This window comes from Lynx rufus, unplaced genomic scaffold, assembly GCF_022079265.1.
Source record: "Lynx rufus isolate CCGP_SWC_20201006 ecotype Redwood Valley unplaced genomic scaffold, mLynRuf1.p SCAF_5, whole genome shotgun sequence".
NCBI lineage: Eukaryota > Metazoa > Chordata > Mammalia > Carnivora > Felidae > Lynx > Lynx rufus.
Genome location: NW_025814867.1, coordinates 103,050,908 through 103,068,192, shown reverse-complemented (window position 1 = coordinate 103,068,192; position 17,285 = coordinate 103,050,908). Strand labels below are relative to the sequence as shown.

At 38.6% G+C, this 17,285-nt stretch overlaps 1 protein-coding gene and 1 pseudogene across 1 annotated transcript in view; both read right to left on the bottom strand.

Moving 5' to 3' along the window:
- MORC1 (MORC family CW-type zinc finger 1) overlaps window positions 1-17,285 on the bottom strand; it is a 162,780-nt gene that overhangs the window by 81,661 nt on the left and 63,834 nt on the right. The window contains exons 13-14 of the mRNA XM_047100229.1: window positions 15,718-15,861; window positions 13,297-13,451 (exon numbers count right to left, since the gene is read on the bottom strand). Coding sequence (XP_046956185.1) covers window positions 13,297-13,451; window positions 15,718-15,861 — 299 coding nt within the window. The remainder of the gene's footprint in view (window positions 1-13,296; window positions 13,452-15,717; window positions 15,862-17,285) is intronic.
- On the bottom strand, window positions 6,031-10,631 carry LOC124526504 (ERI1 exoribonuclease 3-like; annotated as a pseudogene).

Sequence of the window (17,285 nt, the reverse complement as noted above, 5' to 3'; positions counted from 1 at the left end):
CTAAAATTAACAGCTCAGGAAACAACAGATGTTGGCAAGGATGTGGAGAAATGTGAACCCTCTTGCACTGTTGGTAGGAATGCAAACTGGTGCAGCTGCTCTGGAAAACAGTGTGAAGGTTCCTCAAAAAATTAAAATTAGAACCACACTATGACCCAGCAATAGCACAACTAGGAATTTATTCAAAGCATACAGGAATGCTGATTCATAGGGGCACATGTACCCCAATGTTTATAGCAGTGCTTTCAACAATAGCCAAATTATGGAAAGAGCCCAAATGTCTATCAACTGATGAATGGATAAAGAAGATGTGGTTTATATACACAATGGAATACTACTTGGCAATGAGAAAGAATGAAATCCTGCCATTTGCAACAATGTGGATGGAACTTAGGCTAAGTGAAATAAGTTAGTCAGAGAAAGACAGATATCATATGTTTTCACTCATATGTGGAACTTGAGAAACTTAACAGAAGACCATGGGGGAAAGGAAGGAGAAAAAATAGCTTCAAACAGAGAGGGAAGCAAACCATAAGAGACTCTTAAATACAGAGAACAATCTGAGAGGTGATAGGCATTGAGGAGAGCACTTGTTGGGATGAGCACTGGGTGCTGTAGGTAAGCGATGAATCACAGGAATCTACCCCAAAACCAAGAGCACACTGTATACGCCGTATGTTAACCAACTTGACAATAAATTATATTTTAAAAAAAATAATACTTAAGATTAAATTTAACCAAGGAGGTAAATGTCCAATACACTGACAACTGTAAGACACTGATGAAAGAAATTGAAAAGATACCAAATAAAGGAAGAATAACCCATGTTGCTGGGTTGGATGAATTCATATTTTTTAAATGTTCACACTACTGAAAGCAATCTACAGAATCAATACAAAAGAAGTACAAGAAACAATCTCCAAATCTGCATGGAACCACAGAAGACCTCAAATAACCAAGACTATCTTGAAAAAGAAGAACAAAGCTGGATGCCTCAGCCTTCCTGATTTCAAAACATATTACAAAGCTGTGTATTTAAAACAGTATGGTAATGGCATAGAGGCAGACACATAGACCAATGGAACAGAACAGAAAGCCCAGAAATAAATCCCACCCATATATGATCAACTAATATTTCACAAGTGCACTGAGAACACACAATGGGGAAAGGAGAGTCTCTTCCATATAAAGCAGTGGAAAAACTAGATATCCACATGCAAAAAAACGAAACTGGGCCTGACACTAGATATAAAAATTAACTCAAAATGGATTAAAGACTTAACTTGAAGTCCTGAAACCATAAAATCCTAAAAGAAAACATAGGGAAAAAGCTTCTTGAGATTAGTCTGTTTTGGATACAACACCAAAAGCAAAGGTAACAAAAGCAAACAAATAACAAGAAAACAAAAATCAAACAAAAAACAAATGGGACTACATCAAACAGAAAAGCTTCTATACAGCAAAGAAAACAATCAACAAAATGAAAGGCAACATACAGAAAGGGGAAAATATTTGCAAACCATATATCTAATAAAGGGTTAATATCTAAAATATGCAAGGAACTCATACAATCCAACAGCAATAAACACATACATACATACCCACACTCTGATAATAAAATGGGCAAAAGACCTGAATATACACTTTTACAACAAAGATATACAAATGGCCAAAGGTACTTGAAAAGGTGTTTATCATCAGGGAAATGCAAATCAAAAGCACAATATATAATCTCATACCTTGTAGGATGGCTATTATCAAAAAGTTAGAGAGGGAGGGAGCCCAACCATAAGAGACTCTTAAAAACTGAGAATAAACTGAAGGTTGATGGGGGGTGGGAGGGAAGGGAAAGTGGGTGATAGGAATTGAAGAGGGCACCTGTTGGGATGAGCACTGGGTGTTGTATGGAAACCAATTTGACAGTAAATTTCATATTAAAAAAAGGAAAGCTTAACTTTAAAAAAAAAAAAAAAGAAGAGATACAAGTGTTGATGAGAAGGTGGAGAAAAGGGAACTCTCATGCACTGCTGGTGGGAATGTAAATTGGTACAACCATTATGGGAAACAGTATGGAGGTTTCTCAAAATATTAAAAATAGAACTACTATCCAACCCAGAAATCCCACTTTTGGACATATATCTGAAGGAAATGAAATCAGTGTCTTAAAGTGATCTTCAATATCACGTTCACTGCAGCATAGCCAAGATATAGAAATATGGAAACCTAGGGGCGCCTGGGTGGCTTGGTCGGTTAAGCGTCAACTTCGGCTCAGGTCATGATCTCACGGTCTGTGAGTTCGAGCCCCGCATCAGGCTCTGTGTTGACAGCTCAGAGCCTGGAGCCTGTTTCAGATTCTGTGTCTCCCTCTCTCTCTGCTCCTCCCCTGTTCATGCTCTGTCTCTCTCTGTCTCAAAAATAAATAAACGTTAAAAAAAATTTTTTTAAAGAAATATGGAAACCTGTATGTCCATTGATAGATGAAAATATGATTATATAGATAGATAGAATATTATCCAGCCATAAACAGTTGGACATACTGCCATTTGCAACATGAAGGTCATTATGCTAAGTGAAACAAGCCAGAGAAAAACAAACAGTATATGGTATCTTTCATATATAGAAATCTAAAAAAAGAAAGTTGAATTCATAGAAACAGAAAGTAGAATGGTAGTTGTCAGTGGCTGCAGGGTAGGGGAAATAGGGAGATGCTGGTCAAACGGCACAAGCTTTCACTAATAAGATCAATAAGTTCTGAGGATCCAAGGTATGGCATGGTGCCTGTGGTTAGTACTGAAGGGTATACTTGAAATTCGTGAGGAGAGTAGATCTTAAGCAATCTAACTCCACACATACAAAAAAGACAACTGTGTGAGGTGAATGATGCATTAATTAACGTGATTATGGTAAATATTTCATAATGTATATGTATATCAAATCATCATATGGTACATTTTAAGTATCCACAATTTTTTGGTCAATTATACCCCAATAAAGCTGGAAAAAAATCCTTATCTATCTAGTCTGGCAAGAAATAATAAAATTAATAATAATAATAATTCAGTAAATCAGGTTAGTCTTGACTAGTGGTATGGTATATATAATTATGGGCATTTGGTTACATATGTGGTTTTAATAACTGATGTTATTGTTAATGTATCTTAATGAGGATTTAATTGCCCTTTCATCCAGAAGTCAATTAAAAGAGCTGGAATTTCAAAATTTGGAAATTACTTGATTTTTAAAAATGTAGCTTAAATATTTCTATCCACCTATAAAGAGTACTATGAAGAAAACTAAAAATTTATTAATTCCAAAATTATATCATTTGAACATCCTCAAGGTATTCCGATCAAAAAATTCAGTTTACTTTGTAAACAGGAAATGGCTGCAAGCATACAGGTGATACTCAAAATTATAAAACAATACGTATCTTGAGATTTTTGTTTGAATAATCAACAAGCTTATTAAATTGGTAAAATAATTAGGAATTAATGCACACAGAATTAAAGTCCTAATTTCTAGAACAAGTATCTGAGAAAAACTGAAAATTTAATTTACTGCTAGTTATGTATGGGGTCCTTTATTCAGAAGATCTCTAATGCTTAAATTAATCTGGTTAATTTTTCAGGAGACTTTTAAAACTCAGGAAAAATAATGGGAACTGCCGCAATAACTTACTAAACATTTGCCAAACACCAGTAACTAAAAGAGCAGTTTCACAAAGACTGTGCCTCTTAAAAAGAAATGTAACACCCTCCTAGATGTCAGTTTCATATCTATTCATAGAATGCACAAAGACATCCAGGGAATCAATTAGCCAAGAGGAGAAGTAATAAAATTCAGTAATAAGCTACCAAAGCAAAGCTTTGATGGTTTCAATCAAAATAAGGAAGGCTAAAACAGTTATGAAATCAAAGCACCAGGAAAATCATGAGATGAAGGTGCTTATCAAGTCTCTGACTTCAGGTAGTTCTGCAACTAAACAGATGATTATATTCTATTTTTAAAGATCTCCTGAGACAGAAATTACATATCTATTCTCTGGATATTGTAAATCATGCCTCCAGCTCTGTTGAAACTGTCCTGTTCATCATTACCCCTCATTCTTAGCTAAGTTAGATATCAGACCTTTTGTAAGCTGATCCATGTGTAACTGCTGATCATTTATATTCTTGATGGAATCTCTCAGGGATGGCAAACTGGTTTCAACGAAAAGGCCAACTCCAATCATCTGGAAGTGATACCTGTACGCTCTTGTGAAGGGTCATGAAGCCAATGGCCACTTAGAAGGAAGAACTGCCATTACGGCTTAGAGAATCTGTGGGGCACGTATGAGAGCTGCTACGTATCCAGTTTTCCAAGTACTCTATTTGAATTGAAGGACAGCAAAGCAAGATGTCTTCAGTGGTGGCGAAGGTGCTTACAGCCCCATTCTCTCTCAGGTCTTCTGGCTGGTGTGAAGTGGGTTGGGCAAGTCTTACTTCATGGGGACAGTCAGTGGCAGAAGTAAGTGGCAGCTACAGCCAGAATGTTTCCACTTCACTCTACTGTGAGCACAGTAGGTTCCAGGGCAAAGCTCCAGGAATCTGAGGAATTGGTCCAACTCCCTGGAAGTGTCAACTTCACTACCTTCACCTGGCAACACAGCATCATTTCCTCTCGTTCCATGTCAGTGCTTTCCCATGAGGATCTCCTCAAGCTGCAAAATAATTTCAGAACACTACCCCCCAAACTGAGAAAATACACGATGAAAAAGAAAACTGAATTCAATAACACTTCTGTGTGATTCTGTATTTTACTACACACAACTTCATCTATACATGTTTGAAAAACTGTAGGGGTGCCTGTGTGGCTCAGTTGGTTAAGCATCCAAAATTGGGCTCAAATCATGATCTCATGGTTCATGGGTTCGAGCCCTGCGTCATGCTCTGTGCTGACAGCTCAGAGCCTAGAGCCTGCTTCAGATTCTGTGTCTCCCTCTCTCTGCCCCTCCCCTGCTCATGCTCTCTCCCTCTCTCTCAAAATAAATTAATATTTTAAAAATTTATAAAAAAAAAAACAACCTGTAGCATATGGATGTGTGAGGTATAATGCCATTTTAGACAATTATTGGTAGACAGGAATTCAAACATTCCAAATAATACTCTAAAATCCCCTAGGACTCTCTGGCTCCTAGTTTAGAAACATACCATTCTGTGCACTGGGTACTAGAAGAAAGAGGATCAGAAGCCTTATGACAACAAGCCTTCAAAAACAAAACAGAAAAGTTAGGTTTCTTCTGTTTCTTCCCTCAAGAAGAAATAACTTTTACTTTCTCTTTTTAAGTGATGTTTTTATTTAACTATTTTCAATGATTTTCTTTGGATATACTCAGCTTTTTTAATCCCCTCTATGATGGGGAAATTAACATTAGACATAGTAATCTAACCTAAAGTATATTCCTAGAGTTATGTGTCATTATGGGCAATATAGCCCAGTCAGCCAGCTCACTCTCCTCAATATCTGGGTTAGTAAGTTTATCTTTCTACCAGGACTCACTGTAGTCAGACATATACAAAGCCCACTGACTTAATGTTCTCAAAAATCTAAAGATTCAAACTTACTTTTCTTTTTTCTCGTTTCCCCAACTTTATTTAGTGGCACGTTCACAGCGGGGATGGGGGTAGACACAAGGTAGGGCCTGATCTGTCCTGGAGCCCAGGGGCACCACACACCATGCACTACAGATGGGAGGAGGCACAGCGGGGGGGCCTTGGTGGCCCCAGTAGAAGCCTGTGTACCAGGAAGGAGGCAGTAAGTACCTGGGTCCCTCAAGCCCATGCCCTCAATGGGAAGGGCTAATACTGGACTGAGGTTGAGGGGAAAGGTTAGGGGACACAAAGTGTCTGCTCCAGAGGGGCCAAGTGACCAAGCCCTTACCCAAGGCACAAGCCCACAGGGCAGGCTGGGGCCACTCTGGACATAGAGCTACGCCATTCTCCCTTTTCCTCTCTGGTGAGGGAAAGAAGGATTGGGGGCTGGGCCAAGCATCTACCCTGTCCTGCCCCATCCTGTCCTTAGCCAAACAGAATGGGTTTGATATCTATTGACAATGACCCCTTGATATGCAAGTGTCTCCATGATGTTGGCAATGTTCTTGCAGTCATCAATGCTGCCATGGGCCCTGCCTGTATGTCTATGTCTGTTTATGTCTAGAAGTCCATCGTTGGGCCAGCAGCCTATGGTGAAGGTGTAAGCCTTTTTCAGATTAACCCGCTGCTGGAAGTAATCTCCCATTGGCAAGCTCAAGTACTGGCACCGGCCCAGAAGCGTGACTTTCAAGTCCCATCCTCCACGGGTGACAAAACTGATTTGATGTTTGGATCTAAGAGGCCTTCTTTCTCCATCCACTCACCGACCCTCTCCAGCACTTGTTGCAGGCTGGGCTGACCACCCACTATGGCTCAAATAATCCCTGGGAGCTCTCTGTACAGAAGGGAGTAAACTGTGGATGGACCACGGGCTGGACCTGGTCAATCTCCATGGTCTGACCATTTAGCTTCAGCATGAGGAATTCGATGATTCCCTCCACATACTCAGACCCTGGCCATTCAATCTACTTTTTTTTTGTTAATACAACTTATGTTTTTTGTTTGTTTGTTTTTAATTTTTTTTTTAACATTTAGTTATTTTGAGACAGAGAGAGACAGAGCATGAACGGGGGAGGGGCAGAGAGAGAGGGAGACACAGAATCGGAAGCAGGCTCCAGGCTCTGAGCCATCAGCCCAGAGCCTGATGCGGGGCTCGAACTCACGGACCGCGAGATCGTGACCTGAGCTGAAGTCGGACGCTCAACCGACTGAGCCACCCAGGCGCCCCAATACAACTTATGTTTAGTTCTTACTGGATTGTTCTAAATTCAGTCATTAAGATGCAACCTACTCTTCTTTACTAGGCATACATAAGCAGACTGAGGTCTTGCTTCTGGTATGGCAGGGGAAATCAGACTGTAAGAATAAGAGTGTATTTAATTCCAGAAAAAGAAGCATACTAGACTTTTTAGTATTTTATTTGCAATATAGGTGAGATCCTCTGAGATATTTTAGCATGAAAATTCATTGTAGATGCAAAAAATGTCATTATCATGATAATAATATAAGTGCAGTCAGAAAGAAAAGGAAGCATAAGTACTGTCAATGGTGATAATTTCAATTACCAGGTGAAAGCAGTGTAAATGGATTAAATCTAAGAATGTGATTTTTTTTAAACAGAAATCAATCCAATGAACTCCTGAACCATCCTGTTATTTGGTGAGAGCTGGCATGAAGTAAGGATTTTAAACAGAGTACATATTCATGCCATACAAGTCAGGCAAATGTCTATATCATTTTTTATTGTTTTAATTTTATCTCTCATCAAGTATGGATTTCTGTTGTTCCTGTCAAATAGTAAAATTACAAACTAACTTAGGTGACCAAGTGGAAGATGAAAAAAGTTTTAGAAGTATCAGAAGTATGAGAGCTAATAAGTGATAAAAATATGATAGAACAGAAGATTCTGGAACTCCTAATGGATCTGAGCATTGATTATTAACTGCTAATGTCATTAAAAAAGAGAGAGACCCAGGCAACCTGATGGTAGAACATGCTACTACCTATGAAGCATCTTGACAAAAACCAACCAAACCAAAAAACACCACATCTAAATTTGGCCAAGCTGCTAGATTCTACCAATTTGCAAAAAAATTCACAGAATGAAAGAAGCTGTTAAACCACACCCAGTAATGCAGCGAGCAAAATTTATATGTGAAAACTACAAAACAACCAGCCCAGTTTTTCTTACAAATAAATTTCAAGGAAAAACAAGAGAGAAAAAGAAATATGAGGATGGTTAAGAGGGACTATGAGTTATATTATGACAGCAGATACTTAGAAATGTGACAACAGACTGGATATTTTAGGCTATTAAGGAAGTATTGATAATTTTAAGTGTTTTTGTATTGTTATGTTTTTAAATAGAGTTCTTTCAAAAATACATGCTAAATCCATTTAATATAATTATGTAATGTCTGGAATTTTCTTCATAATCTAGTCGTTGAGAGCAGGTGGGAATATAAATGAAACTTGTCTGCCCAGGAATTGACAACTGTTGAGAGTGGATGATGCATTTATGGGTTTCATTATAATATTCTCTTTAATTCTGTCCAACTTCATAATCTCCCGTATGTATTAGTTTGCTAGGACTGCCACAGCAACAACAACAACAACAAAAACATACTGGGTGGCTTAAACAATGGAAACTTATTTTCTCATAGTTGTAAAGGCTAGAAGTCCAACTTCAAGACGTGGGAAAGTTTGGTTTCTTGTGAGTCTTCTCTCCTTGGCTTGCAGACGGTCACCTTCTTGCTGTGTCCTCACATCATCTTTTCTCTGCACACACCCACCCCCAGAGTCCCTCTGTCCAAATTCCCTCTTCTTATAAGAACACCAGTCAGACTGGTTTAGGGTCCTCTCTAATGGCCTCTTTTTTAACTTAATCACCTCTTCAAAGGCTCTGTCGCCAAATATAGTCACATTCTGAGATACTGGGGGTTAGGGCTAAAACATATGAATTCTGAGGAAACAATTCAGTCTGTAATACCAAAATGAGAAATTTAAAAATATAACATATGATACTGAGAATATTATATTTTTAAATGAAATAGAATACATAAAATCTGTAACTTCAAAAACTGAATAAAAAAAGAGGTATGAATTATTTCTGGATCTATATCTCCAAACAAACTTCTCTCATAGTCTCACCTTTCAATATTTTTATAGACCTCACTCAACATGTATCCCTAGCAGAAATGTTGCATTTCATTTTTCTTGTACTGCCTTTCTGAGATCTTACAGACTGAAGTACAGCATAAGAGAAACAATATTTGTCGTGAGCAGCTAGCTAGATCTACCTACTAAAGTGTTATGGACTGAATGTTTGCATCCCCACTAAATTCATATGCTGAAATTTAATCCCAGTGTGATAGTACTTGGCAGTGGGGTCTTTGGGAGGTGATTAGGTCATGTGAGTGGATCCCTCGTGATGGGAATAGTGTCCTTACGGGAGGCCAGAGAGCTAGCTCACTCTCTTTCCACCATGTGAGAATACCAGGGGAAGTCAGCAGTCTGCAAATTGGAAGAGGACTCTTGCCAGAATCCAACCATCCTGGGACCCTGATCTTGGGATTTCCAGCCTCCTGAACTGTGAGAAATACATTTATGCTGTTCATAAGCCACCAGTTTATAGTATTTTTGCTATAGCAACCCAAACTAAGGTGTAAGCATTATTTTCTAAAGAAACTATTCACCTAACAAATATTATCTCTCATTTTCAGAATTATACACAAACCAAGAAATTGATATGACCTAGGTGATAGCCTAATTAGGAAGAATTTTAATTGATTAATTGCCTTTATCCAGTATCTCATTTCTACCTCAGGGGAGGTCATCAGTAGAAGGCCAAGTGTTTGATTTTCCTCTCCTTCCTGTGCAACAGGATTTAAAGGAAATCATAGAGAAAATACTGGCCAAACTTATCTGGAAAAATAGCATATTAATTAGAAGTCAACATTAGATTCCAAAAAAGGTAGTGATAACCTGAAAGGATGGGCTTAATAAGGTGACAGCATGTAATAGGACTAAATGTATGATTCTACTCTGAGGTCCAAAAACACTGGGGAAAAAATATAAGAGATGTATGTATGGCTTAATAAGAATACATATTAAAAAATTTTATTGGGAATTCTAATTGGCAATAAAGACAGTGAGGGTCAATAATGTGCTTACTGAGAGTTAACATATTAGGTTCATCAACAGAATTATGACTTAAAAGAAAGGGATGATGATCTCATTTTATTCAAGGCTGGGTTTCATCTGAAATTTTTGTGTCTAGGTGGCAAGCACACTTTATAGAGTATAACATGAAAATGGTAAATATATTTAACACCATATCAAGTCAAGAACAGCAACAGAACTTGGAAATGTTAGGATAAAACAAGACTGAAGAGAGACAGAAAGCTTGTCTTCAGAAGGCTGTCATTTAGAAAGGTTTTAGGCCTATCCTTCATGGCCCCAAGAGGGAAAAATGATGTCGGCCTGGCTAACTCCTTCTCATCCTTGGGGAAATATCACTTCCTCCAGGCCTTCTCTGGCTCTCGAGCAATGGTGTCTGCAGCACCTGTTCTTCTCTGTTGGGCACCAATCCTTCTTCTAAGTGTCAAATCATGGTAGCCTTGCTAGAATGCAAATTCCCAGAAAGGCTGGAACATGTCTGGCTTGTCAGTCCTAGAACACTCCATGTCTACCACAGATGAGTGAATGAAACAACACGTGAGAAAGAGATTTGGCTCTGCTGTGCAGAGATTCACGGGCTGCTTCAAGAAGTAGTCATTTTTCTTTCAGAGGAAACCCCCACTCAGGCTTAGAATGGCAGTCCACTTGCCTGGGGCAGGGCTGGGTGGGGTAGAAGGGATTAAAGCATCAGGGAGGTGACTGGCTTATATGATTTTTAGCCTCCTTGCCAACCTGAGGCCTCATGGTCTGAATTCTTCTAGGAAAGGTGATGCTTATTATGTCACAGGTTTCACTTAGCACATCAGCTCTATTCTGATCCATTCTGGCAAAGTTTTGTAATAAATTTTGATGTAATTGCTTCTGTTCAAACCCAAATTTCATTTGCTGTTTCTCTCTAACTTTTCCTTCTTTTTATTTCCCTACTCCAAACAGCTGATGGTTAACGTTTCCATTTCACTGTAAGGATGCATAATGCTTCAGAAAACAGTAGCAGACAATGAGGTGAGGTCAGACTCAGAAAAATATTTCCGAGGTTCTCAGCACCATCTGTGCCAAACATAAATGCAGATTTGATAAATGACACAAAGTCACTTCCCTTTCTGCTGATTTGATTTTTACAAGGCCCCAATTTTCTATAGAAACAGACCAGATTTATAGCAAACACAAAGACTGTATCTTTTATTTATAGGGCAAAAATCTACCCAAGTACTTTTCATCAAATTTGTGTGCCCTCTAATACTGGCTTTTAGAGTATTAGTCAAGCATTAGATGACTTTGGTTATTCCTGTGGGAATGAATACACAAGGTCGATCTCCTCAGCACAGTTCCTGAGACTACCAATTCTGACCTTGATTACTTGGTTCAGTTCAATAAGGAAATTTGGGGATGAGATTGTCAGATAAGTGAATAAATACACATGCTCACTATCCTTTCTCTACTCCCTGACTTCCTTCTAGAGGAACGTCTTTTGTAAAAGTGCCCCCAGCCCTAAATCAATTTGTAGACAGCCACGGAATCGGGAAAACAACCCGGTATTCACTAATAATAATTAAAATAGAAACATAACTTATTTTGAATCTCAGTACATCCACTGAGACATTTCTGAAAAATGAGGTTGAGATAAAGATAGGGAGTTATACAAGGGGTGGGGGAAGCAGGCAAGTGACACCCAGAAGTTGAGATTACAGTTGTTAGGAGGACACCCCCACAGCAGGAAAAGGGGCTTCAAGAGAGCCCTCCCCGAAACAGGACTCAGTACGACAGTCCTGAGGAAGTGTGGGCTGGATGGAGATGATGCCTATCACCTTGAATTTCCATGCCTCTTTCTGAAGGCTTTGTTCCTTAGTCCAAGGATGAGCAAGGGAGATTACAGAGAGCATATGAGGAGAATTGGAGGAGTTACACACTTTTCAAATGCTTAACATTTTTTTCTATTCCAAGATAGCATTTGAGGACCAGACAGTAGATCCTGGATTTATACCTCACTCTGAATATCCTTCTGTTTTCTACATAACCCACCAAATAAGGTACTCGTTCCTACATTTAGTAGAACTTCAGACATGGCTCTGAGAAAAAAAGACACGTGGACAACGTACGTCTGTGCTGACATGTAGTTCCTGCACTCTTCAGAGCAGTGCCTCTCCAACTCTAACGTGCCTACAAATCATGGCCATGACTGCTAACACATGAATTTTCATCCAGTAGGTCTGAGATGCTGCATTTCTCACAAGCTCTCAGATGACGCTGATGCTGCACACTCAGAGAAGGTTTTAGACCATGACAAGAAAATCCAGCTTTGGCAGGAAATCTGTGCCCACACCTTTATTCACACTCCTATGTTTCTCCCCTGACTTCCTGTAGTCTTTTCTATTTCACTGCTGTAAGAAAATTTTAGGGCAAAGCGAAGTGAGTACAAAAGAAAAGAAAATATTCTAAAATCATAACCTCAAGGAGAGCAGTAAGATTTTAAGTTGTCTCAAGGGTAGAGACATAATTTGTGATATGCATGAATTATACATACTTCATGCAAATCATGGAACAAATACACAGTAGCCTGTCTATTTTTTTTCCATAAACGAAGCCCTATGTCTGCATAACTTAAAGGAAGTTTATTTCATTAATGCACAGCATACCATCTCATTTTTCAGGTATCTCTGGAGACTGAAGTGGTCTGAATAAGCCAAATTTCCCAGACAACCAAAGTTTATCTTAAGTATCCAATTGTATTTATTTAAATGATGTTTAATCGAACTCTTTTTGAATTCACATATTCAAGACTTGTTAGCTATACAAAACAAGGTTTAACACACATGCACAATTATCCAGGGTAAACAGTGATTATGCTATGGCAGGAAATAACAGCGCTGTGGGAGCTACTCAGGTCTGTAAGGAACAATGTGCCCCTGTACAGTAGAGTCTTAGAATGGCCTCTGAGGCCTACCCAAAGCAAACTTCTGCTTCCTTCCTCCACGATCAGCTCTAATAATGCTCATTGCCCTCCTCTTACAAGTTTTTTATCTGCTGCTTTATTTTTCACATAATATTCTGGGAAAGATTCTGAGACCAGCTTCCTTCTCATTTCCCATATTTTTTTATTATTATATTATTATTATTATTATATTTTTTAAAGCTTCTTTATTTATTTTGAGAGAGAGGGAGTGCACACACACACAAGCAGGAGAGGAGCAGAGAGAGAGGGAGAGACAATCCCAAGTAGGCCCCGTGCCCTCAGCTCAGAGCCTGATGAGGGGTTTGAACCCATGAACAGTGAGATCAAGACATGAGCCAAAACCATGAGTCAGACGCTTAACCGACTGAGCCACCCAGGAGCCCTATTTTATTATTATTATTTTAATAAATAAAAAGAGCTCTTTTACAGGGCTTTGGGCTACTGGTTGTCTAGGTCACTGCAATCATTCCAAATTAAAGAAATTACACAAGTTGATTCCCCACTGACCATCTCTTATTATGACTACTGAATACTCACTGATCCCAGTGTCCTTACAGTACTGCACCAAGTATTGCCCCATGACTCTCAGCAGATGATTATACTCTTGGACATTGAGAAATTCCTGCTTATTATGGGATGGCTCCATGATCTCCAAGGGTATATTAACAATTCCAACCACGCCTGCACCAAGTCTAGAAGAATAAATACATTAAAAAATTCTGAAAAATTTAGCTAAGGAAAAAGAAAATGCAAATATGCCATGGTCTTTTGAAACCAAAATTTTTTCCACATAAATTTATTCACTGGGTCTGGACCATGTCAAAGTTTAACAACTTATGATATAATTGTATTTTGTTACATAAATCTGTAGTAATCGTAGGTGTGTTTGGTCTCATAGTAAAGAAAAAATCTAATGCACTGTTACTAAATTAACATGACTTTTTTTTCCAAACCTAAAGGTACAAGAGGAGGCGTTTTAGCATGAGACACCACTAACAATGCTTTGCTGAAATAAACTGACATAACCCTCTTCATGATCTGGCCAGAGTCAATTTCTCCATCCTCATTTCATGGCAGGTTGGGTTCTTCCCTGTCATTGCAGAGGTCCATGGGGTGTTCAATGAATTCTACTAAGGGAACATAAGGGCCAGATTATCCTAGAAAGTGACAGGTATCTGCCTGTTGGTCTGATGAATAAATTCAGTGTTTTTCAGATTTTTAGCAACTTACGATATATATAACCAGGATATTTCTGCTTAGTGACAGAATATTCTGCTTGGTTTCCCTGTTTTGGGAAAGAACATCCAGTTGTCTAGTTCTTCCAAGGCTCCCAACTGCCCTTAGCAAGGCACACAAATCAAGCCTTCCTAATGTAGTGCTGCTACCTTACCATGTGTTTCACTACTTTCCCCTGCCATCCTGCCCTCCATTCTCTAAGCCTAAATTTGGGCATCATTTCTTCCAGGAAGTCTGACTCAACTTCCCCCAGTTTGGTTTACTACTCTTCCCAAGTGCTCTTTTTGCACCTCATGCTTGCCTGTAGCACATATTCATCCATCTATCTGTCCATCCATCCATCCATCCATCCATCCATCCCGGTTCAGGATGGATGCATCCTATTCCAGAAACTGGGAATACAGTACTGAATAAGAAAAATAAGGCCCCTGTCTATAAAGTTTCTCTTCTATTGAGGGGTAACAGGCAGTAAGGGTGACCAGATCATTTCAGATGGTGATAAGTGGTAGGAGGAAAACAAAGCAGGTGCTATAACTTGTGCAGAGTAACAAGGGGGAGGGGCCAATGGCAGCGGCTGACTTTATTAGACAGTGCAGGAAGACCTTCCTGTGGAGGGGACTTTAGTTAAGTGCCTAAGTAACACACTCAGACCAGCAGTAAGGAGATCTGAGGACAGAAGGTTCAAGAACCAAGGCTGTAAGACAGGAGTGAGCTTAGGATATGTGATACACTGGAAGCTGGCTGGTGCGAGGAGAATGCAGTGAAAGGGTGGGTACAGGTGGGCCATCACAGGGCCAGGCAGAGGCCAGATCACTGGAAGACCATAGTAACCAGTTCTATTCTATATCCATTGGTGTTTTAAGCAAGAGAATAAACTAATTTTTTTAAAGATCATTCTTACTGTTGCCACATAATATGAAAAATATGTATTTATATACTTGTTCCTTTCACTGGACTATAAGTTCTTTGCCAAAGGGTAGCAGGTCTTCACCATCTTGTGTGCAGAGCTTAGTACAGTGCCTGGCACATGACACTGCAGTTCAAGTGTTTGTTGAATGAACAAATGAATGAACTGCTAATTCCTAGAGAGTGAGAAATAAGATGAAAAATGGTCCCCTGAGCCATTCTATTAATCACAAGAATTTTGTTTGACCCCTGATCCATTTTCCTGGTCACAATTACCCTGTCTGACTGTCTACATAATTCATGAAAGCAGCACATGGAGTTTTGGACCATCAGGAAAGCACCAGAATGTATTACTCTGGAATCCAAACAGGTTAGAGAGGGTTAGTAATACACGCTCAAGCAGGTAACTGCCAAGAACTCATATACATAAAGGTTGCACAAAATGTTAACAGGGTTGCTTTATAAGACTATGGATTTTTCTTTCCTAAAATTTCCTTATTATGCTTGTATTATTTTTACATCGGTAAAATATTAAAATCCTAACCTGAGGAGATGGTTCAAGAAATGGTAAAACATCAAGTTTCTCAGGAAATGTATTAGAAAAATTTCCCAAGTGTGCTTTTCCTTCAAGCAGGCATATAGTTGTGCCAATATTATAAATTAGGCATATTAATGCCTGCGCATTGATGGGAAGGGTGAACGGAGGACAGGACACCTGCTCCCATTATGATTAATCACTCCTCTAACTCCAAAGACAGAATCTTACCGCAACCTCCCTCATCCTGCCTATGCCTCTGAAAACAAAAATATACTTACAAGGACTTCAGTTTCAACTGTGGGCCCACTTTCTCATGCATTTTGATCAGGCGGTTATTACTGTAAATGAACATCCCAGCTTGGCTTCGATTTTCTATGTTCACTCCAAAGAACAGGCAGAGAGTCCTTGCTTTTTTTAATTCTCTAGCATTATATTTAGAAAAGTTTAAAAAAAGGTTTTTATTAAATAGAAATATATAGTTTACAAACTGCTAATAATTAAACTGAGAAGGTAAACACCAAAGGAACTAAATGTAAAATACCCAGGTATTTTGCAAAACCTAGTGGGTACACTCAATATCTTTGTGTAGCCAAGTATTTTGCATAAACATGATGGCCATACCAGTCAAACACAAGCATTCCTAGATTAAATACAAAATACAAAAGATTTGTGAAATGTTAAGTGGACTAATAGGAACACGCAACATTTTTAAAAAATGATGATTTGACTATTTTAAAATTTCAGTATGTTTTACCCTGGATGTGATTTCTAACTTTCAACATGTCCTCAAGCCTCTAAATATCCTATATAGAGTGGACTATGCCAAAAAATACTCTTTAGCTTTCTCTTTCTCCAAAATCAAAGTTAATAAAGCCAAGTTTACAAGGGCAACAGACATGAGCTCCTGTTTTTCTTACTCTGTCTTGCAATATTATGTTTTATGTGACTTTTCTATTAAAAGTGTTAAAGCAGAAATTGAGACATAGCAGGATATGATAGAAACAACCATAGTAACAGGAAGCTGCTTGGAGCTATGAAAAACACCTGAATATAAGAACTGGAAAGACAGGCTTGGCTTCAAAAACAAACTCATCTCTGTAACAGCCGTGTGACTATGGATGAGTCACTTCAACTTCCTGTCCCATCTGAAAAATGGGAAGAATACCTACCTAGCCATTTGGGATGTCAGGAGGACTAGAAGAAATAAAGCTGGAACAGATTAGGTGCCTCACCAATGTTATTTTCCTTTCCTACCAAGAATGGTACCAAATATAATTCTTCCCCTCCACCCATCTTGTAGGTCTCATTCCACAAACACAGCTTTTTCTTTTCAAATTATAACTACGTGCCACTATAACTGACATAATATGCTTACTGGACTGGCTAAATACATCTATCATTAAAGGACAAAGAAAAAGTCCTAATTAGCCCTTCTACATGGACATAATATAGGGCACATTAGACTTTATGAGGGAATTACTGACTGGGATTAACATATACATTTTAAAAGCACATACTTGCTGGGTTCCATACATACAAATCACATTTTTTCTCAAAAATGTGTACTCAATATTAAATCCTTACTCTTCAACAAAAAAGAATACTGACTATGTAAGGGACCCCAAAACGGGATGTTGCAGAATATGACAGCATCACTCTGCAACAGTAAATGGCATGCTGATTGTCTTCAAATTTGTAATAAAAGCATTTTGCTCTAAAAAAAAGTTCATACCAACTAGCTGGCATTATTTTTAATAAAATATAGGTCGATCACCTTTCATACATACAAATGTAACTACAAACAATTCATCAACCAGAGTTTTCTTTCTCAAGACTTTAAAGAAGG